Consider the following 23,121-nt stretch of genomic DNA (forward strand, 5'->3'; position numbering starts at 1 on the left):
TACCAGTCATCTGGCAGGATGAGCCTCCGCAAAGCATATAAAGAAAACATGTTAAAGTCTGGTTTAGTGGAAAAATAAAAAATAAAAAACTGTAGGTGAGATAAAAGGATAAGCAGCAAAAGAGGAACATGGGCAGGTTTCTCTTTTGAGCCCCTACATGACATGAGCAGCAGAATAATGAGGCTGAATGAACCAGGGAGAAAAGATGGACTTGCTCCTCTGCTAAGGTCAACTGCTAGCCATTTTTGGTTAAAGAGAAAGTGAAAGGCAGTGTGGGAGTCAAAAGCGTCAGAGGGTGAAAGGGTGGGGGTCAGAAATAGAATAATTGTTTTTTTTTTTTTAAAAACAATAAAATGAAAAAATATTTTCAATTCTCAGCTTTAGACCCACCAGCCTAATATTGTGAATGTCCCCCTCTGCCACCAAAACAAGTCTGACCCTTTGAGACACAGACACAATAAGAACTCTGAAGGTGTTATCTGATATCTGGCTCCAAGATGCCATCAGCTAGAAGTTGCGTGGTCAGACATACATAAACTTAAACAGTTCATCCTGGTGCTATCAAAAAAAGTTCTAGAATTTTTATTAAAATACAGTCAATGACCACTTTGTTAGTACAATCTATTTTAATCCAATACAACTGTTCAGTGTCTTGTTCAATTTAACTTTACTTGGCTTGAAGAATTTTACCTGAAATAGTGCTGACCAATAAATCATATTATCATCATCATGATCATCAATAGGCATGCAAACATTTGATCTATGAGATTGTCACATATGAAACGGAAATTTAGAGCGTGGAAAAGCAAACAATCATTTAGCTGCGCCAGCTAAGGAACGGCGATTAAAAGTTGTAATTTTTGGGTGAGTGAGACTAGCAGATCAGAAGAGAGAGTTGTGGCGCTGACAGTGCAGCCTCTCGCTCTTGTCCTGCGCAGTTAAGTTCTACACTCCATTATACACCCAATGCGAAACCGTTCTGGAAGTAGAACAAACAAGCATAAACTTCAAAAAAAAGTTGGGAAGATGCGTAAAACCTAAAATAAAAACAGAATGTAATGATTTGCAAATCTCATCAACCCATATTTTATTCACAATAGAACATAAATTTTTTCGAAATGTTTCGAATTTTTTGTTTTCTGATGCACCAAATGTTTCCTTTTGGTTAAAGGTCGAGACTGCAGTCGGGCCAGTTCAGCACCTGGACTCTTCTCCTGTGAAGCCATGCTGTTGTGATGGATGCAGTATGTGGTTTAGCATTGTCTTGCTGAAATATGCAAGACCATCCCTGGAAGAGACGTTGTCTGGATGGGAGAATATGTTTCTCTTAAACATCTGTGTGCTTTTCAGCATTGATGGAGCCTTTCCAGATGTGTAAGCTGACCATGCTATAGGCACCAAAGCCCCCCTATACCATCAGAGATGCAGCCTTTTGAACTGTCCGCTGACAACAAGCTGGATGGTCCCTCTGCTCTTTAGTCCATTAGTCAAATTTTGATTCCTCTGACCACAGAACAGTTTTCCATTTTGCCTCAGACCATTTTAAATGAGCTTTGGCCTAAAGAACGCGGCGGCGTTTCTGGACCGTGTTCACATGTGGCTTCTTCTTTGCAGGATACGTCATTAACTGACATTTGTGGATTGCCTGGCCAACCATGTTCAGAGACAGTGATTGAGTGTTCCTGTTTCTAATGCAGTGCCGCCTGAGGGCCCAACAATCACACGGATCCAGTTTTGACCTTCGGCCTTCTCCCTTGCTCACAGAGATTCCTCCTGATTCTCTGAATCTTTTGATATTATATAGTGTAGATGGTGGAATCTTTAAACTCTTTGCAATTTTACATTAAAGAACATTTTTCTGAAATTGTTCCCACATTTTTTGGTGGAGTTTGTCAGATTGGTGAACATTTGCATGTCGTTACATTCGAGAGAAATGCTCCTTTTATGCTCAGTCATGTTACTGACCTGTTGCCAATTAACCTAATTAGTTGCTCCTCCATTTGTTTCAAATTCCAAATGAGCTAACATTTTCCATGAAATGTAAAAATTCAGTTTAAACATATGTTATGTTGTTTAGGTGAATATAATTGTGAATAAAATATGGGTCGATGAGATTTGCATTCCTTTTTTTTTTTTTTTTTTTAAAACTTTTCACATCTTTCTAAATTTTTTGGAATTGGAGTAGTAGAAAAACATTAGTAACAGCTTTCCCTTATGGTCTCCTACCCACCATTTGCATACGTTGGTGAGTTTTTTTTGCCAATCGCCGTCTAATTTAAGGTTCTGGTGGACTCTCTCTTAAGCCTTTTTCACACACAGTGGGAGATCGTCACAAGCGTTTTCACATGGAGAAGGTCTGCTTCATTTAACAGACTCCGAGCATACAGGATGCACATGATAGAAAAAACATATGCTGCCAGAACGTGTTTTTTCCACATCTAAGCAATTTAAAAAAAAAAAGAAAAGAAAAGAAAAAAAAAAAATACAGAAAGACACCATAGCAGTTGCCCGATAGAAACATCAACATTCCCATTCACATATTTTTAATCCTACCAACAATTCTGGACAGAGCAACGAGCTCCATCCACTCAGAGGCTCACTCACATAATCTGCACTTTGTACTAGAGGACTTGCAGAGGAAAGTCTGGGTCATCTCTGGTCAATTCTAGAGAAATTCAGGATTCCTGCGTATGTGTGAAAGAGGCTTCAAAAAGCTGCTCCAACACTTCAGTCCTCTCCCTCCACTCAGTGAATTTTCTTTCCTTTTATTCCTGCAATTTGGAATTATTGGGGGTCTATGTTAGCATTGTACCTGTAATAACAGAAAATCATATGGAGATAAGCTAATATGCACACTTCAGTTTATTTTGAGCGGAGAACTTGAGATTATAAAGAATAATATTTCTTTTATATCAAATTTCTAAAAGCTCCTTAGATAATCATCTGTTGTGAAATGGTGACCTCTATGATAATTACTCTAAAGCACTTCAGGCTGTAAAAGTGGACATGTGAGGGACTGGAAATCAAAGGCTCTAAAAACAACAGTGTGGATACTGCTGGGCCAGATAGGACCTAACCAGGGCTTATTTTCCCTAACCAGCAGTATTTTTCCTACAGCAAGAGAGAAATTGTATTATTACTTAGTCAGGTTTTCACCAGAGAGGAGGAATAACCTCCTGAACCTGCTTCGGTTTATTCTACATACTGACAAATACTTCAGTTGCTTAAGCTGCAGAAGATATCTGTAAATGGCAACTTGTTTAGTGTAGAATACAATCCAGCCACTGAGGCTGAGGCTCAACATAGAGACTCTTAAACTAGAGGAAGCGACAGGTCATGACAGGAATCATATTTTAGCCCAGTTTCAACAAGGCCCAAAAAAAGACCAACAGGGCTCGTCTGACCCGATTTCCTTTTAAGGGTATCAAGCAGGCCTAACCACAAGTCATAAATTATTAACTAACATAATTAGTTCATGATCTTATACACTGTTGCCAGTAGTTTTAATATAAATATTCAAACAATATGAAGCGGGATCATTCAGAGCCCTGTGTGCAATGTGTAAAACGATAAAGGACATGGGTGTAAAGTAGGCCACTTGCACCTGAATGACTAACATCCGAATCACTGCTGGCCAAGTAGGCCACATTTGCGTGCCGCCACAAAAAGCATGATGAAACAAAGGCCGTACAGCAGAGCAAACATGCACCTCCAATAAACGGCCTTAAGTGAAGATCACAGGAGCTGTCTGCATGACGTGCAGTAGCAACTTCATTCAAGTCGGTCTCAGAAGAAATGTGTCACGGTGAGAATTCTTTCCTTACCAAAAAGGAGGAAAGCCTCTTTATTAAATGTGCAACCATTACATTTGCAACGACTCAAATTACCTATAAATTGAGGATTTTCAATTTATGACCACTTAGCAAATGTCACCTCTCAACTCGTACTTTTAAACTGCTCCTGTCACGCTCTGTAAACAGTCTAATCACAAAGATCTGCATTGTGTTCCAAGGATCACAGACCATAGATGAGTCTTTATTCAAAAATAAATTATTTTTAGTAATATTTTCCATAAGTGTTACAGACTTTTGCTTTCATATTGTGATTCTTTGCTCACCTTGTACAGGTTGTACATGCAGCTACAATACCTGATTTTTTTCTGACGTTAAATATGATTCTATAGTGTGGATGTTAGTTTACATACAAATGATCACATTAAGTCACATGTAGATGTAGATCTTTTCAGATGTGGAGAAAAGAAAAGCTTGATATCTGTACTCTGCAGTATTGGAATTTTACTGGGGGAAAAAAAGGTTTCGTACCTGCGCTACAGACACATTTTGATCCTTTATTCAGTCCTAATGAAGTTGTTTAGGAATATGTTTAGCAAGTATTAAAGGTGAAATCCTGTTTTACTTTCTACAAGAGGGTCATGTGACGTGCTGGATGTCCTGCGTCTTCTACTGTAATCACAAGCCATCTCGTGTAACTGATCAATCCACAGCCCTAACTGCAAATTTTATAGAAAGAAATAATCTATAGTAACGTTCAAACCCCTTTTCATTGTGGGAGCAGGTGTATTTAATGGGGCCAGAGAAATAAACTTCACATGGAAAACAGACATGATAGGGGCCACTGCCAAGTTTTAACCTTGGTTTACGCGTCAATGAGTGTTGCACTATAGATGATGTATTACCAATATTTTTAATTTAAAAACACTGCTCACTTTTCTCCATGTTCACTTCCTTGGTCTCATTGTACAGAAAAGCAACTGCACACACAGTTACAGGTAACCTAGAAGCCAAAATTAGTTGCTCAGCTAACTTTCATTCATAACCCAAGCCACTGCCATCCGTCACCACAATACCAGAACTGCAGCCCCCCCCAACCCAACACACACACACAGGCGTCACATCATGGTTGAATGTGCTTACATGACTGTCTACACAGGCACACACACACACAAAGAATTTCTCCGTCACTCCCACACTGACTATACATGGCTCAATCTGCTTACATGACTATGTACACACATGACTGACAACAGCGTCTCTTAATTACACACACACCCACACTCACCCCAACATACAAGCTTTACCGCTAAATTTGCTTACGTGGATCACTACATAGCATATTGGAAAAAAGGAAAACACACACCACCACACGCATGGCTCTCTATCATGCCAACACACACTCTCTCAGTCACAAGCATGCACACAAAAGACACAGCCTCCAGTGACGTGCTGCAGTGTTGCAGGCTCTGCCAGCCCAGTAAAAGCGACTGAACACAGCTGAGGGTGGTTGCCTGCAATCTCACTGCCGATGAATCAATAATGCTGCCTCACAAACAAGCAACACTCACGCAGTGTCTGTGACACAAATATAGACCGTGAGCACCACTGCAGTCTCATCAATGCTGCCGTTTCCTCGCAACGGCAACAGCAAGCAGAATTTGAGATGTGGCTAACACTCAAGCTAGGCTAACACCCTTTTTGGATGGGTCAACATATGCACATCCATGGCGCAGTCCCTCTTCGCCTGGGTTGTACACAGGTCTGACATTGCTGGGCCTTTTGTAGGAACAGATCTACATGGAACACACACACACACACACACACACACACACACACACACACACACACACACACACACACACACACACACACACACACACACACACACACACACACACACACACACACACACACACACACACACACACACACACACACACACACACACACACACACACACACACACACACACACACACACACGACAAGCTGATAAAGTAGGAGACCTTCATCTTTGTTAAGCAAAAACAGCTGCACCGTCTGGCATTTTGAATGGCATGTCACTTTTCTCACACTCTCTTAGCTCAGCTGGATTCTGAAAACTCAAAAGATCTGAGTCAAAAAAATTATAATTTAAACAATAAAATACCACAAATCTGATACCATGTTATTTATTTGTTCTTAAACAAGCTGCACTGATTGTGGCTCAGTGTTTCAGTAGTTGTGGCAACAATACTTATCAGAGACATCTCCACAAAACAAATATTGCCGTGACTTGCACTGTAATGTGATATTACCGGTATTAATAAAGTTTTAACATGCTTCATTACTGAACCGATTAAACTTGTTTCGATGTAGAGCCATGACCCGTTTAGATTATGTTTAATTACCATTACACTTTACTGACCACAACTCTGTGCCCTCTTGATCATCTGAAAGGTTGGATCCAACCCACAAACTACATCTATCTACATATCTAAAAACAAACATCTCCAGATAATCTAAATACAGCTGCAGGTCTCATTTTTGAACAGCTAAAAAGTAAATATGTCACATCACTGTTCAGATCTCTGTGCTGGCTTCAGGTAGACCACATCTGAGACACTGCCACCACACAGCTTCTGGTGGACCTCAACTCAGCCCTTCAGCTCCATGGTCCACAATGGCTCAATCCAGAGATGTTGAAAGGAAACGTTTTTATAACTCTAATTACACTTCAAGTAGCGTTTTCCTTGCTTTCCAATCAAAGTGCCTTACAAATGAGGTGCAGAGTCTTTCAAATGACAAAATGGAATAAGATTGTCAAACTAATTGACTGTCTGAATTAGGAAAATGGTGACTTTTCTCAATGTCTAAAATGCATAAAAACCCAACAATGTTCAATTAACTAAACAAAACCACACAAGAGTAGTAAATCAGTCTACTTGATAAATCCCTGGTTATTTTTCTGTATTTCTTGTCTGTCTAGTTCTCTGCAATAGAAAAATAAAAACATATTAAAAATGTGATTGTTACAAAGCAACAAAAGAGTTCAACAGTAACCCAAGGACTCCTCTTTACTCCATTGCTTTAGACAGGTTTCTTAAATTTCTATAAAAAGCCCTTGCAGTGATTCCTTGTGTATGACCTGTTAATTCTATTATCTTAATAGGGAATATTTAAAAAACTACACAAAGGCACCTGCTTCCCCACATGGGGAACCACATGGATAAATCCTAAAATGTTTCACATGATTTGAAACATCTCACATTTTTTAGGTCATGTTCCCCAATTTCTAAAATGTGGCCATTTGTTGCTTCTCTCTTTTATAGTATGGGTTTGTTGAAGTGATTCATCATTTTCTGACTTAAATAGTAAAAAAATAAATAAAATCTTTTTTTTCTTTTTTTTATAAAATAAATCTATAATAACAGTAACTTATGATTAATTCAAAGAGAGGCGGCTTTCGGACTGTCCCTTTCAACGTGTTCCGCAGGTTGATTTGGAATGCGTTTTTACGCCAGATGCCCTTTCTGCCTCAACCCCCACCAGGGCTTGGGGGGGGGGTCGGCACCAAGGTATCCTTTGGTGGCTGGGTGAGGCCACACTTGGTGGGGCGGGGTTCGATCCCATGGCATTCTGCATCCCAACCCAATGCGCCTTCCCTAATTAGACATCTGAGCTCTCCATAATGCCCTTTCACTTTTATTCAAATATTCAGAGCAGCTGGAATATTTCCTCTACTACAGAAGCAACAAAAAAAGAATATAGGTGAGAAACGCTGCATTCACATGTCCGTATTATAACGTAGAGAAAAAGTCTAGCGTTATTTCCAAAGTTGGTTTTTCCTTCTAAAGCTGTGGATAGTAACACAGCCAGCACTTCTATGTCAACCATGTTAATCAAAGCCCAAAAAGCATCAAACACTCACAGATGCCGAGCAAACGATTGGTCACAAAGGCTTCACACTGACAAACACAATAACCTAAATGAACGAACAGATGAGGTTCACTTGTTCAGGTCTGATTACCAAAGTACACTTCAAGAATAAAACGCACTGAAATCATCTGCCTTGCTTCAATCTGAGAACAAATATTGCATCACTGACCTCTACAGTCAGTTTTTCTCACTTTGAAAGGTTTTGTTTATGCTGGGAGAGTCTGCCAACAGCTTCATTATCTTTCCTTTGTTGTCACTCTTCTTCCTGCCTTCTCTAAACATTTCCACATCCAACCCTCTGCTCATCGCGACGCTATCGTTCAGCCGTTTCAAGATGTAATGAGCTGATAAGCAGATAACTTGATGGCCACTTGAAAAGATAAACTGGACACGCCTTCGCTGCATCAGTGGAAATCCCATCACCTCCCCTCTCTTAACAAACTGATAAAAGACTCAGATCATCCTGCAGGCTTCTCATAACTTCATCTTCAGCATCAGGTTTGGATGTGGACTACAAGTGTTACAAGAAGCTAACAAAAACATTCCTCTGCTGAGATAATAAAAACCATGTGACCGAGAAAACTATCAGTTCAATTATTATTATAGGGACACGCCAGCTCACATAAACTCATTTAACCTGATATGTTAAGAGTTTAACCTTTTCAAACCCCTGTTAATAACTGTGCACAAGTCAAATAAACAAACCAATAAAATGCATCCAACATGTAAAACAGGGGAAATGAGACAAGATCCTTCTAAATGGCCTTTGATTTGATTTCACTTTATTACTAGAATATAATTACTAGATTTAGCAAAAACGAACACAGTTTAACAAGAGTGAGGCCAAGCACACGCCAACAGTAGCTCAGTGTGGGGAAAAACACAGCTATTTAAATGCATAGAAATCAATATATATCAAGACTTAATATTTGACTTAAGTGTTTTGATATTTCATATTCCTTTTCCACAGTTACCCACCGCACCTTCTCACCCTCTTCTTTCCAATAGCGAGTTGACCTCCCCCCCCACCCCCACTTGTGCCCTTACCCTTAAAACTTCTCCGATACATAGAGTCTGCAGGTGGGGTCATTTTAAGATAGCTGATGACAACAGAAGTAAAGTCTGCGGTGCTAAAGTCCTAACAACTACTTACTGACTCAAATCTGTGCATTGGTCATCTTTTTTCTATTTGTTCTTTTCAGCAAAAGTTTAATAAGCACATGTCGCCTTTGGCAGGAGAATGCGTGAGAATTTCCGCTCTTGCTCTTGATTGCTGAGGATTATACTGTTCAGCAACTCATACTAAAAGCAGTGCAGTTTAGCACTTGTGTCAGTCCTCAAATTTAACTTGTACTCCGTCCCAGCAACACCAGCAGCATCGGGACATCCCTCGAAGTGATTTCATTTAGACGATACAGTTTACCTAATTTTTAAGATTAGGAATAATTTAGAGGGGCAGACATTGCAGTGGGTGGAATGACCGCCCAATGACCCAAACATCAACGGTTCAAGGCCCAACTCCAAACCTCGCTAGAGACGTGTTGAAATGAAACTGACCCACTACCTTACAAGTTACATTGTAAGGCTGGTTGCATAGTGCAATGTCCTATTATTTAAAAAAATAATAAAAATTATGTATGTACTGTAGAAAGTTAGAAATTCTATCTTGACATCCCGACTGCCAAAGACAGACAGTCATCCAGCAAGGCATTGTGTTGGCCAATTAAATGGCACCTTTTTTACCTCATTTGCCTCAGTAAACCGAAATCAATCCTAAAAATAATAATAAAATATTACTACAATAATAAAAATGGATCTAGTTTGTTTGTTGTTGAAAAGAAAATATCAAATTTAACATCTTTTTCAAAGTCAAACTGGTGCATCTACAACTAGGCAGCTGGTGTCTGGAAGTACAGTGAATTCTTGTTCAAGCTCAAAGTGTTTACACAGTCCGCAAAAGCACAACCACTTAAGAACTGGCTTAAAAAATATATTGTGTCAAGTTTGCGTTTAGGTTGTCATAATCTGCATGGATGGTTTTATTTTTGCATATGTTTTCTATTTTAATCACTGTGTTTATCTGTATGTCTCAGCACAGTGTACTTTTATCACACATAGTCCTACTGTAGTGTGTAGGATTACATTTTTTTTTTAATTCCAAAAGTCTAAAAAGCAGAGCTCTGTCACCCTTTCAAAGAATAAATAAAAAATAAATAAATAAAAATAAGGTCAACATTAGGAATCCTACTACGTATACAACTTAAATCTGCTTGGAGCACAGCAGCAAAGGGTGAATGCACTTTTGTCAGTAAGATTATAGAAGCATTTCATGCAAAGTGTTTTCTTAGTCATGCACCAGACCAGCCAATAAAATAAAAATCATGTGCTCTATTTTTATAAATGTGCCATTTGTTAAGGTAGATGCTTTAGAAAAACATCCTTCAGAAGAATCTTTGTGGGTTTTATTTTTGTATAAGGAGAAGAACTATTTCACTGAAACTGTGCTGATAGGAAACTGTGAGCGGTTGATGAGCAGACACTAAACATAAGTCCTAAACAGTCTTATTAAGAAAATGGTAGACGATTTACTTAAATAAAATGACAAAATAATAAAGTGAATAAACAGCTCTGACAACAAACGATCAGGTTTCACTGTTGTGAAAGAGCTAGCACCTCGTCGCTGCAGTACAGAGTCCTCGGCCTCGGCCTCAGCTGAGAGACTGCAGTGTCACCTCACACTTAACAAAAACTCTGACTCATCACACTGCTCAGCTTGTGTCATAAATATTACGGCCTTCATCAGAATGCAACAACAAACACCAAAGTAACATGAACAGAACAATCCTACAGCATAAGGGTGGAGGGTTGACGAACTCTAGAAATGGGAGAGACACTTTTCAGGTGACTTAATACAACCGGTGTTGGCTGTGAAGGGGGAAAGATGCAGTGGAGCAACACATACGGTGGAATTTCTTAAGATATACAGCCTGCTACGAGACGTTCTACGTTATTATGGACGTTAAAGATTTTACTGATAAATATAATGGAGTTTGAATTAAATATCTTCTTAGCTGATCGAGTTTCTACTAAACATATTTAGCATCATCACTGACTGGTTTATAGTCCTGTAATTCCCAGGTGTAGCAAAGTCAAGGCACTGCAACGTGGGACTTTTAGTAAAAAAAGATAAATACTCAGTTTTGTTGCATTGTGAGAATTTTTGCATATACTTTTGTCTTATTCAAAACAGTCAAATAATAGCATGAGAAGTATGTAGAGCATATAAGCAGTATTTTAAATGTTCTTATTTTTTTTCCAGGACAAACAAGAATCTGCTAAATTTAGAAACAATCCTCCCCAGATTATGAAATATACCTTAATTAGTATTTGCATTGCTGAATGGCTCTACACCCACTTCCCCAACAATTAGCTATGCTAAAGAGGGGCTTGACCCACAACGTCCGCGTATTATATCATATTTTCTGCATAAAGAAAAGATAATTACATGATTCAGTCTGCTTTATATATCTGCAGTGCATGAAAAGAATCAAGTGCACATCTTTACATTCATCTACACCCACATACCACCAGCTTCTAGGCGACCTCTGGTCCTCACACACATCGTTTCATATAAAACTAGAGGCAATTTAAGAAAGAGTTTCTAACACAAAACTACAATTATGTAGAAACACAATGTCTTAAAACTATAAAAGCACCTAAGAAAAACAGAAATGCTAACCATTTACCTTGTAGTTGCCTTGGTTTTATTCAAACTTACAAGGATTGAGCCGAGAATAGAGAAAGAGCAAAATCTACAGACGACACCATAATGTGATGACCACGTTACTTTTATAACCTGCTGTGCCCATGCATGTTATTTTTTATCTGTAAAATACTGACACCATAACTGCAAATCCTCCCAATCAATGTCGTGCAGGAGTGTTCACTTTTAATGTGACACTTAACTCACCACTGCCAACAGCGATAATAGCATTAGTCTTATCAGGGTCCTAATAACAGCAAGGTACAAAACACTTTATAGAATTAAGAGAAATGCAAATAATTCCAATACTTACACACTTAAAGAGTCAAGATTGAAGCCTGAAATTCATGTTTTATTTAGTGTCAAAGCTGCTGCTGTGTGCATGGAGGGCTTTTTAAAATGACCTACTTTTCTATTGTGCGCATGTGTGTGATTACAGTACAAACCTGCTGCTTGTCCTTCTTGTGTATTTTCATCTTCTATCCCTTCACTGCATCTGTTAACAGAAAAGGACACGATTCAGATTACTTCCAGAAATGCACACAAAACAAACGCCATTCAACAGTACAAGTTCTGCAATGCATATATATATATATATATATATATATATATATATATATATATATATATATATAAAAAAAAAATTATGGTGAATGAAATTCATACTGCACATACGCTAAATAACCACCAAGGAAATGATGAAATCACTAAAAGAATGATGGATGTGTTTTGGCTTACAGTTATACTCAGGATGAACCTTTAAATAAAAATGTCTACGCCATATTGGGAGACATTTTTTGAAGCCCAACATTGTCCAGCTAAAACCTCCTTCAACCTCCAGTTACACAGGTTCCAAGTACAATTACAGTTGTACATCTAGTTTCTTGCTAAAGGAAATTTGTTCCAGTGACCTTTTCTTTGCTCGGTTTCTGCTAACAGGAGATTTCAAATCTACGGCTGTAAAAGGACAATAATGATGTTTGCCACCCAAAACAGTAGGATGAGGAGAGTCGAAGCTTATATTACTTTCACGTTGTCAGCGTCCACATTAGGGACGTGCAGAGGAAATAAGAGAACGAGGAGGCTCAGTAGGAAAGGCCACGACACTAGGATTCTGATATACACAGGTACAGTATATTACACACACAGCTCACACCTGAACCATTACTACACCGTTAGACAATGAACAGAGACCGGCCACCCAACCAGAGGCTTTGTGCTCCCTTTAAAGACACCTGTAGACAATTCTAGAGTGGATGGAAACTCATCTTACATGAAAACCTGCAGGCTCTAACCATCTTACTAAAGGTCAACATATTTGACATTTGTGTGAATCCTTTTCTCTTCAATTCTGCACTAATTTGTGTCTAGATGGCGTAACGACAGTTAACATATGCTCCAAAGTGTTTATCTGCTTTATGTTCAGGAAAGCATCCAAATGCCACTAATGCTTCATTAATAAAAAAAAGGCATTGGGTTATTTCTGAGCCTCCATCCTGAATCTGGGAAATTTAGGAGTGAAGGTGGTGCGTCAACATTTCTCCATCAACAGGTCCCAGAAGCAAACTGATCATCACATCTCCAAACAAACAAACAAAAAGAAAGTTTACAGCACAAATCGCCACCACAGATTTCAGCACGTTGCAGAGAGATTCCACAATTAAAATACAAAACCTAATTCAACCGACGGTAATTAACTGGCAACACAGCACAAGTTAAGCTCCCAATTCAATGCTGAAATGGCACATATTCATTTATTTGCATTGACTGCACTCCAGGAATTTAAAACAGTTCTCTGATGATTAATCCTTGGACAGCCCCAGCGCACACAGCAGGCATCAGTACAGAATCATATTTGAGGAAACATTTTTTTGGTTTTCCCCTTTTATAAGTAGCAGTAGTGTTAGTGGTTGCACAATAATTACTGTACTGTAACTAGTGTGACACCTCCATGACACTGTTGATCAATAATTAGGAGACAGAAATATTTCCACACAGCTCCACACTGCTCCTCTGGAAGCTGGAGCAGGGCTCAACATTAATCCTTCCCCGCTTTCCTGGGGCAAGTAAACTCTGTGATGGGGCAAGTGGAATGAGTCATGCAGTTGCCTGATCAGTCTGCAATGTTTCCGAATCATTGATATGTGTGTGTCGCACCCCAGAAGAGCGTGTTCGATCTTCACCAATTGTGGCCATAACTTAATGAAAGATTATTAACGTGAATCCGTGCAAAGAGGAAGAATTCACCCCGTTTTGTCACGTCAATGTAACTTACTTCAAATTTCTCAACAATCATTGTGTCAGTCAGCAGCTGTGAGTCTAAGTCTAAAAAAATACAATAGCATTAGCGATAGCTTCACATTTTGCTGATTGTTGATCGATGCCATTTCTGGTTAAAGCTGAACTGAACTGAAGCTGTATTGACACACAGACCATCTTTAAACATCTCCACTCTGAAAGGCCAAACTCCGCTGCAGTTCCAAGAAAGTGCCGGAAATTTTCCCATTTTAATTTAAACTGCCACAGCAGTGAAGCTGTGCCACAGATAATATTAATGAGTTAAACTTTAACAATAACATCGTTTTAAATATAACCAATAAAACTAACTAGCAAACTGAAACAGACTCACAATTGCCTGATTGTGGCCAACTCTCCAAAATGTTTTGCCTTTTTTCCCCCATTTATCTCATTCTATGGTTTTATCATGATCTGTGATCAGTATTGATGCTTCACTATGATGTAGTATATTTGCCTTCTTAGTAAAAATACAGATACGACATCAAATCAAGTATTTTCAACTCTTAACACAGAAGCTCACTTCTGAAAAAGTCAGTAATTGATTCTGCTCATGATATTAATGAACAACCGTTTTCTGCCATCTAAGCCACAGTTGCCCCAACTTTGTTATTTTTTTTAAAAAGTACTTTTGAACCCTCAAGATTATGTATCATTGTTAACTTTCAAGTTAACGGTTTGTATATTATTAAAATATAATAATTGCCAAAATGTTATATATTCAACGTTAATCTAAAATCAACTAAAGTGAGAGTCGCTCATAAAATACACCAGAACCCAAAAAGAATACGGCAACCGACTTAACTTCACACCTCAGGATGCAGAAAGTATTTCTGCGTAACATTATAGTGATGTGTCTTGGCTGAAGTCTGTACAGGTTGTGTTTACTTTCTCATTCCAAGATGAAAGGAAGCTGAATGCTGTGTTAATAGTCAAACTGCTGCTGCACAGAACATGTTCTGTAGATTGTTTTTCTTGCTACGGCACTAAAAGGCAAATTTGACAGATCAAAAATCAGAGTGCACTGAGTATTTTTTTTGTAGTTGCTACTTGGGTGAGGCAGCTAGTCTCTTCAGTTTTGCAAGTTAAAGTTTTGTTTTTATAATTTCAATAAATCAGATTAAGTTTAACTTCTGATTGAAGGTCTCTAAAGCAAAAAAAAACAAAAAAAAACACATTTAACATCTGCTGCTATGTAGATTATTTATATAACCTACACAATGTTTACTGAGCATCTACGCCACAAACTTTAAATCCGACTCTCATGTTTAGGGTGTAGCTGTAAGTTATCAGCGTTTGAGTTCTAGTCATTTAATAAAATGATGAGAGCAGGTGGCACTTTGTTGCAGAACTGGGCTAAAGATATCAGAGGCTAATTTGCACAACACTAGACTGAGTAGAGAGTGAAGAAACAATTTAAATACTTTGAGCCACTGTCCTTGTCTACAGTTATTTTTATTTTTATTCCTTAAGTTGGAGGAGAGCAATGAAATGTAACCTGAGGTAAGAACGGGACTAAGTTAAAGCAGTAGTTAAAGTAGGTAACTACTAAAATGTATTAATCCCCCTATAAAGACATCAAATGTGATTATAAAAATAGCTGTAGTGATAAACTGATTTAATAAGATCAACCACCAAATTTCAGTCCTTCTGACTAGTGTGCTTGCTCCATTGTCCCAGTTCAGGGTATAGTGCTCTAGCCACTGACCACTGAAGAGGTCAGCTCATGCTTGAGCACAGTACAAGGAGACTGTGCGTAGTAATAGTACAGCCTGAAATGACCGTGGTCGCCCCACAAAGACACACACTACAGGACTCGATTGACACTGCACTGGGGCGACTGCCAGTGTGAATGGGTGAACGCGAAGCTGTGTAAAGCGATTTGGGTAGAAGGTGCTAGTGTCCCTGAACACACTGGAACTACAAGAAGCAGCGGACCTGCCGTTTTTGACAGATGCACATGCAGTGCAGTCTTAATTTAAACCTGTGCTCAGAGGGGAAATGATCCAGGTACAGCTTAGTTACAACAACCAGAGTAACGTCCACTACAACTACGGTCTTGAGGTTAAGGCGCAGAGCAATAATCAATAAGCTTTTTGAATAGCTTGCAGATTTGCGTCTGTCCCACGGCATTCGGCTCATGGAACTCCGCCCTTTCACAGGGTATGGAAGGTCATTCCTGTTGCCAGGTTGCCACTTATCTGAGGCAACGGTCCTTTTTTTCTCCCCCCAGCATAAAGACTTCTTACCAGAGTTTTTACGTTCATTCTGATGTGTCACCTAAATGCCTTTTTACATTCATTTGGATTAAGACGCTCCTAAAAAAACACTTAGGCACTATGTCTAAGCCCTTCTATGGTAGGGAAATCCCTGTATAATCTTCCCTACAGCAGAAAAAAAAAAAAAAATCTCAAGTGAGTCAGTCTACTTTGTTTCGGTCTGTTTGATTAGGCCTTTGCAAATTCAGGAAACCTGAAAGACACTTTCTCATCAGTGAAAACATTAACCCACCAACCTCCTATGTACACACTGACGATTGCTGCACCGCACTGATTATGTTGGGCTAAACTTAGATATTACAAATCACCACTGGGTAATTAGCAGAAGAAAAGAAAAAGGAAAAAAAAAAAAATAGGAAATTACTTTCATCGTGCGCTATAAATGAAATTGTGTGGTCAAACCTCAAAGATGCTGCTATTTTAAAAGCTAATGACAAACATAAAAGTGTCCCATTTCCTATATTCAGCACTTTTAAAATTATGTCTGCATGGTTTAAAACCTATAATTTTAGAGCCTTTTAAAGAAAGTTTTATGTTTAAAGTCTTTATTTTGGATGTTTTCCCATTTTAAGAAAACTTGGCTAGAACATCAAATTAACTGGGGAAAGTTATATTATCACAGTCCGATGCTAAAGGGAGTCAACAAAAACATGGCTTCTCACTCATGTCCCGAGAGCGATAAAGGTACAGTCAGGTTACCAATAAACATATGTTAGACACAGACGTGCGACAGCCATAGTCACACATATCCACCACTGTCACTGCTGGTATACACCCCCTGAAACACCTCAGAGCCAGGCAGCGCACAGTGGCTAAAATGACCACTCAAACACTTTCACTCCAAGTGTGAATTAAAGAAAGGAAATGTCTCCTGTTTAAGTTCCTCAGGGGTCGTAGAAATCAGATTCTAACCTCTGCTGGGTTTATTTACCTTCACCTCAAAGTGGCAAGTCGTCCTTTTTAAAGTCGAGATTCACATTTCAGCTCGCGCCTTTTAATGTCAGCTGCGAATACGTTGACCCTTATCAAATACTCCAAATCCTCTGAATATACAATATGGAAGCGATGAAAAAAAAAAAAAAAGGTCTGAGACAGCAACTGGTTCCACATGGCTGCCCAACCACTGGAAGCTCTTAAAAGAAATCACCTCTCCTCCTCCAGAGCAAATACAATCATCATCTCAGTCCATAATATCAAGTCCACACGCTAAATGTTTCGTTTCAGACGGTATATTTAACACTGAACATGCTTTTCTGGAATCTTTCATCATCCCTCCACAAAAGAGGGGAGAAAAAAAATGAAATAAAAATACTACTGGACTGATTTTTGGAACGTTAAATGTCCAAAAATAAATAAGTGAAAAGATCAGTTCCTAAAGCCAAACTAAAGTCGTCTAGCCTCACGGCTACAGCAGAAATAGGGAGTGGGCTACAGACATCTAGCATCATTTCCTTTCCACTTTCCATCTCCACACCTCCAGATTTTTTATATTTTTAAATGTGTACTTTTGAACTCAACGCAGACACAAGAGGTGTTATAAAACCTTTTGGAACACACACACTTTGATGTGCAAAACAAGATTAAATCCCCTTTAACAAAAATCCATTGTGCTTAATAAGCAACTAATGATAATAATGATATATTCCCCAACCATGACGTGAATGCAATGTAACAAAAAAAATTTCCTTAAAGAGAGAAAAACCACACAGAGAATCCCAGTTCAGTTCTTCACCTCTTCCATGTGATGCAAATCGGATGTTTTATAATCTGTGAGCAGCAAAAAAAAAAAAAAACTGCATTAAGTCACATGCTTTCCCAGTTTTGTCCAGACTACAATGATGTGAGGTTCACATCAAAATTTGTGTGCATCAATACCTTCTGAAAACAACAATGAGATGGACATTTTTATACTAGCTTGCACATGACCATTCAGAAATACTATCTCCGTTAGAGATATGGGTTTGTCCCTTATATCTTATTGCACAAGCCCAGTTTCATTAGGTGCTGCAAAGGTTACAGCTAACAAGTCCTCAACAAAAACATTGTGAGTGGGTGGAAATTATGAAACATCTGGCCCATAATTTCTTAAACTTTTTCCGTTTGCATATACTTGTTTTGATGAGAGAAATTACATATTTTAACACTGTACATTCATCAAATGTACAGTGTTAAAATTAAAACCGTTCTAAACATAATTTTATTCCAGGACTTCTGCACATTGCTGGAAAATTTTAATTGCTCATATGTAAACAACTTTAGTCTTTCTGCATCAGCCGCATTCACAAAAATCGATTGAATTGTTTTACATTTAAAAAAAAAAAAAAAGGCTTTGCACAGTTTCCAATAAGCAGGCAAACATTACAGAAAACAGAGAAAATGTCAAATACAAATTCATTCTACTTCATCTGACCCTTAGCTGAAGCAGAATGTATCTGCTTTTCTACCGTGTGTCTGATCATGCTATGAGGATCAAGGAGATGCCCATAAAAAGAATTTAAAACATTTAGGCGGAGAAAAAAATTTTAAAAACAGTTTAATGTGGTGGTGAATGTACTGAAGTAAGTTAACTAAGCCAAAGCCCTATGTTACATTACTAACCTGGCTTGGTGGCTAAACATAGTTAGGCTGTGTTCATACATAAGATAAGATCTTTTCCTGAAGGAAGCTGCTGGCTACAGCATTTTTTTTTAAATTTAATTTAAAAAATTTGCCAAACACAGTTGAGAGCCTCATTTGTCACTTATTAATTGGTCTTTTTTTAGCAACTAACACAAAAACTACTGTTACACAGCTGTGCAACAAATGCTGGATTTTTCCTTTCCTTTAACCGTGACCCTTAGCCCCCCTCAGAACCCAGACAGCACCTGACTGGGTCCTGCTTGTGAAAGTGGACAGTGTTTTCAGGGTGTGGGCTTCCCGAATTCATGATAAATCTTTGGGAATTCCCTTTCATAGCTTGATCATATGGTCAGAAGTGGAGCAAAGACTCAAAATTTCAGCTTTATAGCAACCATCTGACCTCAGACTAAACTTTGTTTTCTTCTGAGGAAAAAATGTCAAAATAACAGTTCTACTTCCTCGATGATGGCTAAGCTTTACACAAGCTAAGCTTTGTGCAGTCGCGTGACAACCTGCAGAAAAAAAAAAGTGATCAACAAAAACAAAACAAAAAAAAAAAATCAACATAAGTTGTTGCTTTTCATTCATTCTCTCTTTTTAAATCCGTTTTTAAACACATTTCCCTGGAAAATTAAAAGCTGATTTAAAACACGTGACGCCTGTAGGTAGACGCTAATTTCACAGAAAAAGCAGATACTTCTCATATACTGCACACTCAGCACGTGACATTCAGCTGTATCACCCTCTCGCTGCTAAACACGTGGATGCAAAAATGGCATCTGTGTTAAAGCCTGTGTGCAGCAATTGGGCACTGCCACCACCTGCCTCACTGTACCATTAAAGATAACTGCAGCATCTGCACTAGTGTCAACAAGACTCGTAACTGCCATTTATAAGTGTGTGACACTTAATACTTCAAACTGTATTTTCTGTCAATAAAGTGATTTATTTGCAAGTGAAAAGACAGGACTGACTGTGTTAATTTGTTTTCTATAGTACACCTGTCAAGAGGCCCTAAAATAACACACAGAAGAGGCACACGAATACTTGAAAATGTTTTTGTTGCCAGTTCTTTACTTTACCACATTGTAGTACTTGTATAATGTATTTCAACTTCGTCAGTGTAACAATTTGGATTTTAAACCTGCCTACCAGCGACTGATACCTTCTTGCTAGGGTTCAACTTCCAGCCAATTCTTGAAAAATGTGGGTGTTTGCAGGCCTGAACATCTGGCATTGGGTTGGTTTTGGCCGATCCGTGACACGAGTGAGTTGACAGCACTAGTGACCCGACATCACATTTACACACATGCTGTCAGACTGATCTCTGGGAAATGCAGTGAATTACCGCACATGTAAAGTGAAGGGAATGAAGTGAAAGTGAAATCAGGAGAGGGTGAGCAAACCAGTATAAAAACAGGACAATACAGCGTCATACCCTCATTATTTCATCTTCTGTTGCCATAGAGACACAAAATAGTGCAATTTGCCAATTAAGATGTGTTTTTACTGTCCATTTTTTTTGTGCGTTTGTACTTTTATAATAGAAACGGCTACGCAACAGCTGATGCATTTCTTATCATCTAACTTTTTTTTAACCTAATGCCGAGTCATTATTGACACGGTTCTCTATTCCTCATCCTGGCAGTACAACAAAATAATATTCAAAATAAAAATCTGGGGGAACTTGCATTAATTTTTCAAATAAATTCAAATTCAAAATTCATCTTTCAATCAGCTCTCGCATAATAAGGCGGGAAAGAAAAGGTGATAAAGGAAGTCCACTTATTTTCTGAAGAGCCCAGTGCTCGTAACTTTTTAAATGTTAAACAGTGCAGAGCTATCAAACCATTTTTGGCTATGAATACCAACACAGTTAATGCACATCAGTAAACGGTTTTTAAATCCTAATATTAGAATCCTGCCCTCGATTTTATGGGCACAAGGAGGCTGTAGAGACATCGATTTAAAATGTTGCAAGGGTGTAACTTGTCTTGTTAGTACGTACTGGTCTAAAAGCCAAATAGCACTACTGCTGATTAAAATATTTAATGTTAATACAGTAGTGTTTTTTTTCTCTTTTCTATAAGTAACTGTTTAACATAATGTTTGTTTTCACTTTTTGTCAAGTTTAACTCAAAATTAATCTGGAAATGTAGAAAAAGTAAAACCTCTGCATTAAAGTATTTTGATAGAAAAATTATATCACCGTCTTTTTATCTGCTCAGCCATATTTACATCTCAGCGATTTCCAGCAACATGTTTAAATGTTCTAGAACATAATAATTTTAAATAATCTTCAATTTGGATTGATTTTCACTAACTGCATAAAATACAACCCTTGTTGAAGATTATTACCTAATTTACTGTGTAGCTCTATGCACGATTTTACAGTCACTCCATGTAAAGCAGCAGTCCCACAGTTTAAACATAATAAAAACTGGGTTTAGAAATAACAAAGATGATATCACGATACAGCCACCCTGGCACACACACCAAAGCTCCCCTCACATTAGTTTTCCATCTTCTGAAAGATAAAAAACACATTTGGGTCTAAGCCATTCAACCAATTTGCACATCCAGATGTGACAACAGGTGACAACAAAACAAACCTCCTCCCTACACTTACAAGTAACTGACAGCGAGTCTTTGTGCACTGACAGCAAATTTACAGCAACACCGGAGTATGAAAAGTGTAGAGAAAGGTTTAGGAAAAATGAAGTCGCAAGGTAAAGGAGGTGTGGACTTCCTGTTCTTCTTGAAGGCCCAAGGAAAGAAGTGACAGCAGTTAAATCAAAGTGAGAGAAGACAGCATGTGGAAGCTTTTATTCAAGTTTTGTGCCAAGTTGTTTTATCCGTACACACCTGTCACCCATGAATATTGATGCAAGATGCATGCTGTTTTCAGAAATGAAACAACCGCCTGCTGCTCACTCATTTTGCTGCCTTATGTGGCGGAATTCAAACACCTGAACATACACACATGCATCAACAAACTAGTATAAAAACAGGACCCTACATCTACGGTGTCTATCCCATCGCAGTGGAAGCAGAAGACAAAGAAGGTTCATACATGTGGTGACACGTCTCCCTTTTATTATTGAAATATTGGCTGCAGACAGTTCAGCCCTTTATCGACTAAGTTTTCGGATAAAATATCGATTTCGGATAAAATTACTAGTTTATTTGTTGGTCATTTTTCCAAGTTACATTTTCTCAAATATGATGATTTCTCCTCTCCCACATTCCCCGTTTTTTCCTCTTCTATTGGCTGAAACTATTCATCTAGAAAATAACTGATTACAATATATAATGAAAATAACTTTTCATCTATTTTGCATTAAACACAATTGTGGCATTTGGTTATTTTCACTTGGTAAGTGAACTTTTTGCATTTCCACTGTTAACAGAAATATTTTCCAGAATTTAAAAACAAAAAAACATAACCTAGGAAAAAAGGCTGCTTTACCAGAATCAGCAGCATCAGACATATTTCGCCTGACTTTCTCAGTAGACAGAGCTGTTCTCTTTTCAATGACCTTATTCGCTTCACTCAACCACTTGCCCTTGCAAAAAAAAAAAAAAAAAAAAAAAGAGCAGAAGCTTAGACCTCAACTGTTGCTGCGTCTGAGAATCATCGGGAGACGACTCACTTGAGGGACAAGGAGGAGCAGCCAGCTGCGCTAAATCAGAACCAAACTCTGCCCTGTTTTCCCAAAACGTGAGATTGTTAACATGCACAAAGAGGGGGAGTGCGTTTTTAAAATGGAACACAGCTCCTCCTCGCTCCATCCCTGCGTCAGCTGTGCGATGCTCCCACGAGGGAACAAACAAAGGAGCGGACGGTGTTGTCAGAGGCAGGCTGGGTTACAACGGACACACTCGCATACTTACATTTTTATTAGATAAATCACCTCCAAATCTCAGCATCTCCTTATGACAGTTTGTTTTTTTTCTCATGTCTAGTGTCAAGCTAATCTAGTCCACTGCTATAGTACTGTGACACCGACTTATTTATACAATTGTGTGCCATATTTAATGTCACAACTAAATCCTCCAGCTTTTTCCACTTACTCATCCACATCACCAACCTGAAGTTGCTGCCTAACCTACTGCTTTTGCAGAGAAACACTTGCAGCCTTTGAGTGAAGACAACAGTGGAACAAAACGGGCCATCGTCTAAATTTATCCCTTACAGGCACAGACGGCTACAGCTTAATTTCTGCAATCTCTCAAGTTTGCTGTGTGTTTAACATGATCTAAGAAACTTTGCTACGATATAAACACCTGCAGAATGTTTAGCCACAATGCAGGTCAGCATATGGCTTCAGTGTGTGTTTTCCATGTGCTCCACTATAGTTGTAAACAATGGAGCTAAGCTAATGAAGCTCGTAACTGAGTCCTTGCGGTGTTGTTTCTGTGCCTTGAAAACAAGGAGGAGGACGAGTGGTAAG

General features: G+C 38.5%; 1 protein-coding gene across 8 annotated transcripts in view; it reads right to left on the bottom strand.

The window, feature by feature from the left end:
• The window catches only part of chd6 (chromodomain helicase DNA binding protein 6), an 88,890-nt gene that overhangs the window by 60,522 nt on the left and 5,247 nt on the right, over positions 1-23,121 (bottom strand). For all 8 annotated transcript variants that reach the window (XM_067504001.1, XM_067503999.1, XM_067504003.1 and 5 more), the window contains exon 2: positions 11,921-11,970. In XM_067504001.1, coding sequence (XP_067360102.1) covers positions 11,921-11,950 — 30 coding nt within the window. In that variant the 5' untranslated portion in view covers positions 11,951-11,970. The remainder of the gene's footprint in view (positions 1-11,920; positions 11,971-23,121) is intronic.

The sequence above is a fragment of the Channa argus genome, chromosome 5 (genome assembly GCF_033026475.1).
Source record: "Channa argus isolate prfri chromosome 5, Channa argus male v1.0, whole genome shotgun sequence".
In the NCBI taxonomy this organism is placed as follows: Eukaryota; Metazoa; Chordata; class Actinopteri; order Anabantiformes; family Channidae; genus Channa; species Channa argus.